The sequence below is a fragment of the Emys orbicularis genome, chromosome 2, assembly GCF_028017835.1.
Source record: "Emys orbicularis isolate rEmyOrb1 chromosome 2, rEmyOrb1.hap1, whole genome shotgun sequence".
Classification (NCBI taxonomy): domain Eukaryota; kingdom Metazoa; phylum Chordata; order Testudines; family Emydidae; genus Emys; species Emys orbicularis.
Window position 1 is genome coordinate 97,879,507 of NC_088684.1, and position 13,629 is coordinate 97,893,135.

General features: G+C 40.1%; 1 protein-coding gene across 1 annotated transcript in view; it reads right to left on the reverse strand.

Annotated features, from left to right (window-relative positions):
* Positions 1–553: 553 nt before the first annotated feature.
* Positions 554–13,629, reverse strand: part of CD226 (CD226 molecule) — a 38,888-nt gene continuing 25,812 nt past the window's right edge. The window contains exons 4-6 of the mRNA XM_065400014.1: positions 6,948–7,059; positions 5,872–5,932; positions 554–691 (exon numbers count right to left, since the gene is read on the reverse strand). Coding sequence (XP_065256086.1) covers positions 554–691; positions 5,872–5,932; positions 6,948–7,059 — 311 coding nt within the window. The remainder of the gene's footprint in view (positions 692–5,871; positions 5,933–6,947; positions 7,060–13,629) is intronic.

Below are 13,629 nucleotides of genomic sequence, written 5' to 3' on the forward strand. Positions count from 1 at the left end.
CCATTGAGAGGGAGGGATAGTGAGCTCCTATGAACCCTTCTTATTCTGGGCAAGAGGAAACCTGATGTATTTGATCTTGTCACTTCACATGCAGGTATTATGTTACCAGTGGGCAAAAACAGTTTCATTCTGCTGCCACTCTATAAAGCACCCAATATAAAGTGCCACTGCAGATGTTAAATACCTGGATCTAGACAGAAAATAACACATTTTCCCTCTGCTTCACTCGTTCGTATAAACTTTCAGGATCAAATTCAGACCGGGTGTAGGCAGATGTAGTTCCAGTGCCATGGGAGGTGCACCAGCTCTGAATTTGGCCTCTTAATTTATTCCCTCCCTCCCTGCCAAAATGATTGTTTAAAATGTAGATAAAGTCTCAGAAGATGTAAATTATAGACAAACAAATAATCTCTTGCTGCACTGATAAATCCAAGTCACTTAGCTGATGGAGACTAAAAAAAATAAAGGTCAGTCTGGTACAAAGAAAATAAAGCCTATGATCCAAAGCCTGTACTTCTACGTTGGTTACTTTATTCAGACATGAGAAGGAAACTCATGCTCTTGTCTTAGGTTTGCGTGAGAAGTCTCTGTAGTTGATATAAATCTCGTCCATCTCCCCAGATACTGATGCTACTCCTCTTCTGTTGTTTGGTGTGCCCCGAAAGTTGGATCTTCCATAACTGTTACTAGGCTAGAAGAACATAAAGCCATTAAAAAATGTCAACAGTGAACTGCAAATCAGTGGTTCATTAGATAGCCACACTTTATTTAATCAAGGGAGATGCTCACAATTGAGCTAAAGCTCAAGAGCTCCTGTTGGTGTTGGACTCTGGATGCCCTCGGAATAACAGTAATAGGAATGTCAGCAAAATGAAGAAAAGCTGTTTGAGCCCAGATCTCATTTACAGCACTAGAAGATAATGCAGTAGTGAAGGTAAGATTGGAGAGAACAGAGATGGGAGGAGGAACCTGGAACAAGTTGGTACTTTTAGTATTCTGAACATTTCAAACAGTTCCAGAGTTTTCTCAAAACATCTAGGATAGGGCTGACAAGCAATTTAAAAAAAAAAAAAATCACACGGTTAAAAAATTAGAGTATTAGAATACCATTTATTTAAATATTTTTGATGTTTTCCACATTTTCAAATATATTGATTTCAATTTCAACAGTGTACAGTGTTCACTTTATATTTATTTTTTATTAATTTTTGCACTGTAAAACTAAAAATTGTATTTTTCAATTCACTTACTATAAGGACTGTAGTGCAATCTCTTTATCATGAAAGTTGAACTTACAAATGTAGAATTATGCACAAAAAATAACTGCATTCAAAAATAAAACAAATGTCAAACTTTAGAGCCTATAAGTTCACTCAGAGCCTATAAGTCCACTTTTTGTTCAGCCAATCGCTCAGACAAACAAGTTTGTTTACATGTGCAGGAGACAATGCTGCCCACTTCTTGTTTACAATGTCACCTAAAAGTGAAAACAGGCATTCTCGTGGCACTGTTGTAGCCGGCATTGCAAGATATTTATGTGCCAGATATGCTAAAGATTCGTTACAGCCCCCGCTCCCCTGCCGCCTGGGGCTGAAGCCCTTGGGCTTCGACTTTGGCTTCCCTCTGGCATGGGGAGGTGGGGCTTGAACAGGCTCAGGCTTCGGTCTCCTCTCCTGGATTTGTGTAGTAATTTTTGTTGTCAGAAGGGGGTCGCAGTGCAATGAAGTTTGAGAACCCCTGCTCTAGATCTCTGAGACGAGCTGCTTCTATAATTCAAACTGTGTTCTCAGAAGCTATCTTATATTGCCTCTGTTACTGTAGTATATGAGTACCTCACAGTCATTCGAGTATTTATGCCCACAACACTTCTGTGAGTTGCTATTATCTTTAAACTTTTTTGGTGTCTTGCAGGCCACAAAGATAGGGACATCAGTATTTGTATTATTATTAAACTAAACGTAACTGATTAAAAGGCAGGTAGAGTTGCTCTTTGTATATAAGCCAGTAAATCATTCAAATGTATCCAGCTAAACAGGGTGCCCAGATATCTGGGTTCACAGATTGTCCTGATTGCAAAGTTGTTCTGGCTGAAACAGGGTGAAGACTGACAGGGTGCTCCCACAGTGGTTCCATCTCCTCATCTGCTGCACCATTACATGAGAGATGGAGTGGAGAGCAGGGTTAGAAGGGAAGGGATGAAGGATGGCAATGAACAATGAAAGAGGTGAAAGGAGAAGTACGTTTTATTATCCCCTCCTAGCTGGCAAGCAGTGCCAATACACATGCCCTTCCTTCTTCAAGGCAAATCATCTCCATTCCTTCCCTCCTAGCCACCAAACACACTTTCAGTAGTGCTGTCGATTAAGCACAGTTAACTCATGCGATTAACTCAAAAAATTAATCGCAATTAATCACAGTTTTAATCGCACTGTTAATAGAATACCAATTGAAATGTGCAATATTTTGGATATTTTTCTACATTTTCATATATATTGTATTCTGTGTTGTAATTGAAATCAGTGTATACTATTTTTATTACAAATATTTTCAATGTAAAAATGACAAACAAAAGAAATAGTATTCTTTAATTCATCTCATACAAGTACTGTAGTGCAATCTCTTTGTTGTGGAAGTGCAACTTACAAATGTAGATTTTGTTTGTTAAATAACTGCACTCAGAAACAAAACAAGGTAAAACTTCAGAGCCTACAAGTCCACTCAGTCCTACTTCTTGTTCAGCCAATCGCTAAGACAAACACGTTTGTTTACATTTACAGGAGATAATGCTGCCCTCTTCTAGTTTACAATATCACCAGAAAGTGAGAACTGACGTTTGCATGGCACTTTTGTAGCCGGCATTGCAAGGTATTTACTTGCCAGTTATGCGAAATATTCATATGCCCCTTCATGCTTTGGACACCATTCTGGGAGGGCATGCTTCCATCCTGCTGATGCTCGTTAAAAAAATAATGCATTAATTAAATTTATGACTGATTGTATGCCCCCTGCTGTGTTTTACCTGCATTCTGTCATATATTTCATGTTATAGCAGTCTCGGATGATGACCCAGCATGTTCATTTTAAGAACACTTTCACTACAGATTTCATAAAACACAAAGAAGGTACCGATGCGAGAGTTCTAAAGATAGCTACAGCACTCGATCCAAGATTTAAGAATCTGAAGTGCCTTCCAAAACTGGAGAGGTATGGAGTATGCTTTCAGAAGTCTTAAAAGAGCAACACTCCAATGCGGAAACTACAGAACTCGAACCACCAAAAAAGAAAATCAACCTTCTACTCATAGCATCTGACTCAGATAATGAAAATTAACATGCATTGGTCCGCACTGCTTTGGATAGTTATCAAGCAGATTCCATCATAAGCATGGACGCATGTCCTCTGTAATGGTGGTTGAAGCATGAAGGGACATATGAATCTTTAGCACATCTGGCACATAAATATCTTGCGACTCTGGCTACAACAGTGCCATGAGAATGCCTGTTCTCACTTTCAGGTGACATTGTAAACAAGAAGCAGGCAGCATCATCTCCTGCAAATGTAAACAAACTTGTTTGACTGAGCGATTGGCTTTACAAGAAGTAGGACTGAGCCCTTTCAGGCTCTAAAATTTTACATTGTTTTATTTTTGAATGCAGGGGTTTTTTTGGACATAATTCTACATTTGTAAGTTCAACTTTCATGATAAAGCGATTGCACTACAGTACTTGTATTAGGTGAACTGAAAAATACTATCTCTTGTTTTCTTACATTACAAATACTTGTAATCAAAAATAAATATAAAGTGAGCATTGTATACTTTGTGTTCTGTGTTGTAATTGAAATCAATATATCTGAAAATGTAGAGACCATCCAAAAATATTTAAATAAATAGCATTTTATTATTGTTTAACAGTGTGCTTAATTGCGATAATTTTTTTTTAATTGCTTGACAGCCCTACTTTCAGCCCTTCTCCCCTCCCCAAACTTGACACTTCTCTCCAGCTGCCAAAATCCCCTCTCAAAGTCTCTGACTATAGTTAGAAATGCAGCCCAAGATTTCATCGGAAAAGTCTGATCACCCTGCAAACCAGAATCACATAATTTTGCCCAGAAATAGCAATCGCTATTGCAATTCCTCCCTTCGTGAGAGAATAAAGGCTGAGAAAAAAGGGCCAGATTCTCACCCAGTGTAGGCCCACTGCCTTCAATGGAACTCCTCAGATTTACACCAACTGAGGATCTGGTCCAGAGTGTTTAAGTGGTAATCGGTAAAAAAAAATGAGCCAAGGTAGTTGCTATGTCTCACTCATTTCCAAAATAAAAATAAACCAAAAAAACCAACAACTTTTGTCACAAATACACTTCATTATAGGATCAAGTAGCAGGGGAAACTAGGCTGCTATTCAAATCATAGTTCTCAAATAATTTCAAATGGGCTATAGTAGATAGACGAAAACAACTGCACGATTCATCCAGTCTTAAAAAACCTGCGATTCCTCATGCATTAATTGCTTTATGAACTAGGTTGTTCCTAAAGTGGGAATGGGTCCCACTAGGGCTTCTTAGCACAGAAAAAGGGAAGATTTCTGAGTGCAGGGATTTCCCTGAGGTCTGTACTCCCATTACAGCCTGCTTCACTCTTCTTCTGATCAATATAAGACAGAAGGGAGGCAGCGAAGACTAGGAGTACAGATGGAGTTTTAAAGAAATCTCTACCATGCAACTAATAGTGGCTTCATGTACAAGCTGGTGACTGGGAGGAGCAGGAAGAGACTCCCACACTCACTGAGAAATGTTACATAGTGTTCAGGGGGAAAGATGGCAAAGGTGGCCTCAGGAGCCAAGACTGAGGGTCAATGAAGAGGAAAGGCAGGAGCAGAATTAATGTGGCACCCTTCCCTCATCTTAGCATTCTTAGGGCTCTATAAAGATGTATATTATATTAATTATATTTTTATTATATAATATCATATCAGAAGGAACACAAATAAGTATTAGTGTTTGGGTCCCACCTCTAAAGAACAAAAAAGAGGGAAACCTCTGAAAATTGGGTATCTGCCCTACAAAATTAGAGTAGGTGAACTCACATCTCACCCCCAAACATAGCACCTAAGTTCTCCTGTTACACTTCTCCCATGGCAGAAGTCCTGCATACATATGCAAAATGCTTAGGTATTACTTTTAAGACAAACTGAAGATGTATCAAATAATAGAATGAACCAAGGTTACCTTTAGTTTCCAAAATTAAACATGCATGCAGCATATGGAGGAATGATGGGGTTAGCTTTCAAGCCCAAAGGCAAATTCTTTGCAATCATATCTAACATCTTATATCACAGAAGAATCACTGCCAAAATAGTAAGCACTTTGATGTTTAATACTGTCAAAGTCCTTAACAAATATTAACTAACCCTTGCAGCACTCCTCTTAAGCTAGCAATCCATTTTTATTCAAAGAGAAACAGAAATTCAGAAAGATATTAAAGCCAAATTTTCACACATGGGAGCTCAAAAATCAGCCCATAAATCCATATTTAGGACAAATACACAGGGCCTGATTTGGAGATTTGCTGAGCATCTGCAACTCCCATTGACTTGAGAATGGTGGCCTGCATGACTAGCCCATAAACAGGATTAGAACTCAGGAATTCCTGGTGCTTGGATCAGTGCTCAGACCACTACACCATGCTGTCTCTTACAAGTGTGAGCATATTTCAGGGAGACAGTGACAAAAGCAGCAGTAGTAAGAGTACAATCTAAGGTGCAAACTGCAGAAAGTACTGTTTTTACGTTGTCACATTTAAATTAGTCAGAAAAGAAAGACAAAGAAAAAAATTCTGCAAAAAGCAAGTAGTTCTTTGGCCAGTCTTACCCGGGTCTGAGTAGAGCACAGGGCTTTCGACAGGGCCTTCATGATCCTTCTCCTTTTCTTTCTGGTGACACACATTCATTAGGAATGTTACAGTGGAAATGCACATTTACATAGTTTAGCAGATTAATTCTAGCACCATAGATCTGTACAATAATATCAGTACAAAAATAATAACCAAAAAAGGCTTAAAAGGCCATCTAGCATCTTGGGATTTTGTTTCCCAGGGAGAACTAGAAATGAGAGAGATAATGGAGGGCTGGGTTTACCTTCTTACTCAAACCAAAAGAAAGAAACTCCAATCAGCCTCTCCTCTGGGTATCTAGGCAGCTTAGTGTTTCTGCGTCTGAGTTATAGACTATAACCTACTTGACTTTGTCTCGTATAGTGCTGAGCACAAAGTTGGGACATAAATAATACATTTTAAAAACCAACCCCATTTCAGGTGAATGTAAAGACATATTTGCCAATTAGCTAAAATGACCTTTTTTCTAAAAATGCTTTTTATTGGGGGGGGGGGGGGAAGAGGGCACGAGATGTCTCATTATTTTGTTGCTGTTGTTTCTGCCACTTCAACAAAAAACAAAGACATAAAATCTAGGTTCAACATCTTTTAGTCATTTGGTAGGGGATGCAGTAAACTTGGGGGAAGGGGGGGAAGGCATTCAAGTGGGAAATAAATTCAGAACTTAATCCCTTAGCATGTAATCACAGAGCATGCCAGTTGTGGTTTATGTCATGAAAGCATTTCATAGGCGCATGAAGATTAGAACGTGTTGAAATTTTTCAGAATTTGAAATTCAAATTTTTTTAAAAATTAGGAAAATCTTGAAACATTCACAATGTTTTCTACCAGCTATAGCATCAGAATTTTTCAAGTGTTGACATTTCAAATTTCCAGTAAAAGGGGTAAATTTTAAAAAATTGCTACATTTTCACACCCCATTTTAAAAAACCAATTCTAAAGAGGATGTTAGAGTATTAGCAGTTATGTCAATGGAAGGCTATTCAATATGAGGTCCTTGAGACTTTAGAGCTACTCGGTGTCGTTAAGGAATTGGATCTGTTATTCTGCTTACTTTTTACGATAAACAACGGTGACGCTGATGATCAGTATGGTGACCAGTAGTAATAATGAGGCAGCAGCCCCTCCAGCAATGAGCAAAATATGCCAGTGATGATCCAAAGTTGCTAGAAGATAATAATAAAGATCATCAATAGTTTGAAGAGGCAGGAATTCTTCACGTTCCACTAAGGTTCAAATCAACAGTTATATGGATAAAAACATATTCAGTGAAAGCTAACGGGGAAAATGAGACTGGCCCTCCCTCCCGCCCCTCAGGACCCAAGAGCAATTCTTCACTGTCACCTTTGTTTCTGGGGCTCTCAGCAGAGTTTACATTGATATCACAAAAAGCGAGAGACCACAATACAGAGATAGGGACTAAACAATGCATCACATAGCTTATTTTTTTCCCCACTGAGGAAACCAGAGTCTGATATCACGGACAAGATCTCTTCAGGAAGAAATAATAAAAATACGACATGCTAGTTTGTGTAAAAGTTATTGCAGAACCAGATATGGCCTATGATTTTACTCTACAGAGGTTATCCTAAACAAATAGTCCAACAGTCTCTCAAAACTCAGTCTCTTGGGCCTCATGACTGAAAACAACCAATAGCTTTGTCATCTCTTCAGAGACCCCAAAAAGGTTGCCACAGTCAACATTACATTGTCAACATTTGCCAACAGATACTACTACACAATCATGCCAGTTATTTCCTATGCTAACTATAGGGGAAACTGTTTTTACAAGCATTTCCACAAAAATGTGTCCCCTTAACCTATGGTAGATCCCATGTCCTGGGGCTTTTGTTTGAAAAAAGGTTGGAGAACCTATTCATCTGTTCTACTATTTAAACAAAGACACTTTCTGAGAACCATAACCAAGGTGAGAAGCACTTAACAATCAAAATTATGTTAGACTTCACTTTCCTTGAAATGTTTAGATTTTATTTCTGAAAATCTTACTGGGCCAGACCCAAACTGTAGCCAAGGAGCACTCAAATGGCCAACTAGAGGGGGCAAAGATGGTTTTAAGACACATATGTACTCCCCCAATCCTGGGACTGCCCTGCACACAATTTATTTATATAGTTCCCGTCATCTGAGCACCACAAATGATAATATATTCTCACAACACTCCTGACAGGTAAGAAGTGATTATCCCAATTTTACAGATGGGAAAATTGAAGTACGGAGGGGAAGTGACTTGCCCAGGGCCTCCCAAAAACTCTGTGGCAGACTCAAGTCTCTTGAGTCTCACTCCAGTGTTTCAGGGGGGAGGGATAGCTCAGTGGTTTGAGCATTGGTCTGCTAACCACAGGGTTGTGAGTTCAATCCTTGAGGGGGCCATTTAGGGATCTGGGGCAAAAAAATTAGTTGGGGATTGGTCCTGCTTTGAGCAGGGGGTTGGACTAGATGACCTCCTGAGGTCCCTTCCAACCCTGATATTCTATGATACAACTATCCCTCTTCAGTACTGTTTACTACACACACAGTAGTTATACTGAATAGATTTTCTCACAGTCTTGATACTGATTTTGATTAAAAGAAGCAGGAAAAAAAAGTATGTTAAACCACAGAACTTCTAATCAGCCTTTGTGCAACCCACCACAATGCACTGCTTCCTCCTCCTATGAGCAGGCGCTAGGGGCACACCCAGATAACACAAGCTGTTAGCAGCAGCATATGCATTAGCCAGCTGGTTTCACCTCCTATGCTGCAGGGTCCACAGTGTGAGTGTCAGTGTGTGAACAGACATACCACCCAGTCAACCCGAGTGGTGGGAGGGATTCTGTCCAGCTATATGCATAGGAAAAAAATGCTCCCTTATACATTCTTCTGCTTTTTTTGCCTCTGTGCACATAGAACATAGGATCTAGGCCAAAGTAAACAGGATGCAAAAACAAATAACCTTATTGTTTTCAAATTCTGATGTGACACAGAAATGAAAGTAGCGAACAGTAAGGAAGACATGGGCTGAGAAAGAATAATCTCTGATTTGTTAAAAATGAGGACTATATATTTTAATATACGGACTATATTAGCTATTTTATACTATATATCAGCAGTTCTCAAACACTGATCCAGGAAACCATGGTTGGTCACATAGTGCTGTGTCTCCTCCTGGTTTCCATCTGTTAAAATGTATTAAAAGACAGCTGAAGTGCTTTCCTAATATTCTTTCCATGTAAGCAATATTTGTAATTGCCACAGAGATACTAATTAATTGAAAATGGGAGGAGAGCAGACCATGAGGAAAAACTATTAAGGTCTGGTCCATGTTACTGAAGATCTTGAGAACCCTTGCCATACATCACTACTATTTATTATTTGTATTACTAGAGCCTAGATTACTAAACCAGACCGGGTCTACAGACCCTACAGACACAAAGAGACAATCCCTGCCCCAAAGAGCTTACAGTTTAAACAGGCAAGAAACAGACTAGTAGGTGGGGAGGGCAAGGTAGCAATAACAGGAGTATGTTTAACCAAGGACTAGCTAAATGCACGGTTTAGGTGAAACAAGCCAATCAGTAGCAGTCATCACAAATCGCCACCTGCTTAACCCATTACGAGATGGCTGTGTTCTGGGGGCATCATAGCAGAGGTGAATCCTTAGGAGGACAAAGGAAGTGGACAGTGGTTAACTATGAACAGAGGCCGTAACTTGTTCACTAGCTTCTCTTCAATGCTGATGTGCACACCGGAAACTGCAGGGCAAATGCTAACCACAGAAAGACCCCCATGCTTTAATTTCAATATTGTTCTACTGGAAAGAAAGAAAATTCAAATGTTTATATTGCTGAAGGGACATGGGACATTACAGCATTCTGACAGACTGTAAGAGCTGAAGACTTTCATACTGTAAGCACATATAAAAGCCTGTGGCCTTGTGTTTTGAGCCTGATTGCAGTTGTCATATGCTATGACAAAGGAGAAGAGAAAGACGTGTTTCCTTCCAAGATATTATACAGCATTAGTCAGTCTCTATATCATAAGGATTTTCTGCTTAGGCAACTGCAGAAACAAACAAACAGATTGCCCTGTATGGAGCAAGTTCAAACATGTTCACATATTAGCTGCTTTGCTAAAACAGAGCATTTCATTATTATCTGTGCCAGAACATCAGATGCTAAATCCCCTCAAACTTCAGGAAAGGGTGGGTCTGCATCAAGCTCAACACTGCTGGTGGATTCCAACCAGAAAACGCCCCTCAAAAATGTAGGGGAGTTTTGGCTCCAGGGTTATCAGGCTGGGCTCATCTCTGATTTATGACAGTTTGAACATGGTGATTACCAGCTACCTAGTTAAATCTGGGTAAGAAAATTCTACAGATTCTGCTTTAGAAGCAAAAATAATACCCAGAAGCCCTTTTCGCCTTTTCTCAGTTGAAGTGAATTATGCCCTCCTGCTGCTTTTGTTTTCATAAATATACCAAACCCTACTGTAACTACTGACCTTTCAAGATTTCACAGAAACAATATCTACATGTCAGAGACTTGTCTCTTTAATGCCTGTCTTCTGATGAAAGGAGCTAGGCTGATGGGAGACTATTACATCTGTTCAAAAGGCCAGGCCCATTTTCCTTAAGTGTTGGACGAAAAACAGTTTTGTAGTATTGACATTTTCTTCACGGGATTTTGAAAATTTCATGGGTGAAGTCTTTCAACCTTCAACACACTAACTGTTGTTTTGAGAAGGAAACACTGATGGGCTAGACAGTTACAGTGCATTGTGACCAAATGAGAGGTTTTTATTGCACTGTAAGGAGCTTGTTGTAGCTTGTTATATGCCTTGCTGGAATGGTACATATAATATGCTAACTACACTCTGCTGGAACAACTCAGTGTGCAAATGAGGGAAAGAAAGCAACACATGCATGTTAATGCTTAGGGAAAGGGGCTTTGTTAACTCCTAAAAGTCCTACAAGCACACTTATTTCATCTAGGAATCTAAGGTGAGGGAAAAGAATTCCATCAGTTCCTATCTCTTCACTCCAGTCTTCCTACAATAGTCTTCACAAACACACGCGCCTCTCGCTGCCTGCTGCAGAAGGCAAACTCCTCATACCATCTGCCCACATCATACCAGAAGAGCCACAAGGGCCCACACTGACTCGACAATGTGCATCTTGCTTCCCACCCATCTAACATTCCCCAGCAGCCACTTTTGGCTGCATTTTGGTTTTATCCTGTCCCTGAGCTATTGTTGCCACAGTGACTGTCTGAACCTCCCTTCCACCCTTTCCTGCTGCTTCCAGAATGAGGCAGAGGGCAGGATCTAGCAACAACCAAGGAGGCAGAATGAGGCAGGGCAAGGGAAGGGAGGTGTGTTCCTATGTAAGGTAGACAATGTGGGAAGGACTGGCTGTGCTCAAGGGCCCTGATCCAACCCATTGTCTCCCTGGTTTTCCCCTGTCACTGGGCCAGCAACCTGAGCCCCTTGGAGTCCTGACAGCTTAAAATACCACAAGGATGGCCATTACCCAAAGGGTTGTGTTAGAGAGCTTATTCCTTCACTTTCACACTTCCCTGGTCCTTCTTGCATGAACAGAGAGCAACAATACCAGAAGTCCGAAGGTGCAAACAATTGGGGTGAACTTCCAGCAAGCTTAAATCCAAGTTTCTTTTTCCTTATTTTCGAATCCCAACTTACTTCCTGTTTGCCACTAATTTACATAGTAATATTTTTAGCTATACCTTAACCAATCATTCTACTAAAATTTACCTAACCAATCCTAACATATTGTAACATGATTAGCTAACCTATTATATCCCACCACCTTAATTAGTTTACACCCAGCAAAATTAATTATATAGCAGACAGAAACAATTACAGAACCAGACAGAGACCATGCTGATAAACATACAAAACAATACAGAAGTGAGGATTTCACAACTACATCTATACAGACATAAGGGTTTTCCAGCTGTGTCTATTGATAAGTGAGTTCTTACCAGACAGAAAACTATCAAACTACATTTCCTTTTACATGTTCTAGGCTCTTTCCTTTCTCTGAAGGTGATAGATCGGATCACCTTCCTAACAGCCCCAGATTGCCTTATTTCAATATGACTAAACAGGGCCTCAGACTGTCACAGTAAGAAAAGGCCCTTCCACAAATAGACAATGATTTTAATTCTTTCTTTTATACCTCTATAACTAGCTAAGTGATAAGAATACACCTAAATTCTTAAAGTATAGGCCAGACAGGCTTAGATATCTATATCCTAACAGGTTGAAATAGTATTGTTTTCTCAGGTGGCCAGTAGTCTGGAAAGAGCCCTATGGCTATTGACAGCTAATGGAGATGGCAGCTCCTTTCAGTCAAACGTAGAGCTGCTGTCTTTGGAAATGGTGGTCTCTGATTCAAGTACTAGCAATGTAAGTTTCTTAAACTCTCCAACTGGTTTCCCTTTACGCAGATCTGCACCAAAAACTCATTTGGCAAAAGTAGAAATCTTAAAATCAAATAAAACCTTTAGCAGATTGGATAAGAAAAATCTATAGTTTTGCTTTAGATGCAAAAATAATACCTACAAGCCCTTTTGCCTTTTCTCAGTTAAAGAGAATGGGGTGTGTGTGTGTCATTCATATAGAGAGAGAGAGAGAGAGAGAGAGAGAGAGAATTTTGATTTTTTTCCCTCTAGTCCTAATTCAGCTCAAATCACTTTAATTAGTTACTGTAATTTAAGCATTTTTAGATCATGCAGAGTAATTCAGTAAATGCCAAAGTTTAATTAAAGGTTAGAGATTTAAAGGAGATTCCAAAACTAATTTCAGTAAATTCACCTGTCAAGTTATATGTAAAAAGGCAAACAATGCAATTGATACTAAAAGAATTTTCTTTTTACAAAGGAAATTATAAACCAGAGACAGGATAGTCAGTGAATGAATGGTTATTTATGTGTTCAGATGGAAAGTACCTATTAGCTGGATGCAGAGTTGTTATACAAAATTTAGATGTTTGGGCCATAGTCAGCAACAGGTGAATGACATTAACTGCAGCTCTTATTAAAAGCAAGTTCAGATTAATGGAGGTATTAAAAGGATAACTATTGCCAGAATCTAATTTTATGACATGATCATATTTAGCAAGACATCGGGATAACAGGATTTATAGGAGACAGGGAGATTTAATTAGGGTCACCAGCTGTTCCATTTTTAAAGGGACAGTCCAGTATTTAAGCCCTCCTGAAGGTATCCTGACATTCTTAAAAATGGACAAATTTTCCCACATTTTCTGTCTCCATCCCCATCAGTACTGGTGGGTCCCTGCTCGCCAGCTGCCTGCCCACCAGCGGTGAGTGGGGGAGGGGTCCAGTGGTTGATGGGGGTTGGTGTGCAAGGCTGGTTTTGGGGTGAAGATGCTGGTTGGTCCATCAGCACATCCCCCGCTGCGTGCTGGATCTCGGCCAGCAGGACCCTGCCCCCCATCCTGTTTCCAGACGGCACTGGCTGCATGCTGCAAGTGGCAGGTGAGTGCAGGCAGGTGCCAGGCAGCGGCTGGTTACATGTTGCTTCTGCTGCCCACCAATCATCCCTTTACTCCCCCTCTCACTGTCCTCTCCTTGCTTTGCCCTTTCCCCCCTCCCATCCCCACTGCTCCTCCATATCCCCACTGGCGGTGTGCATCCCGCTCCCAGCGCTGTGCAGAAAACCAGCCCCTGTCCAGAGTCCTCAGCTCACCAACA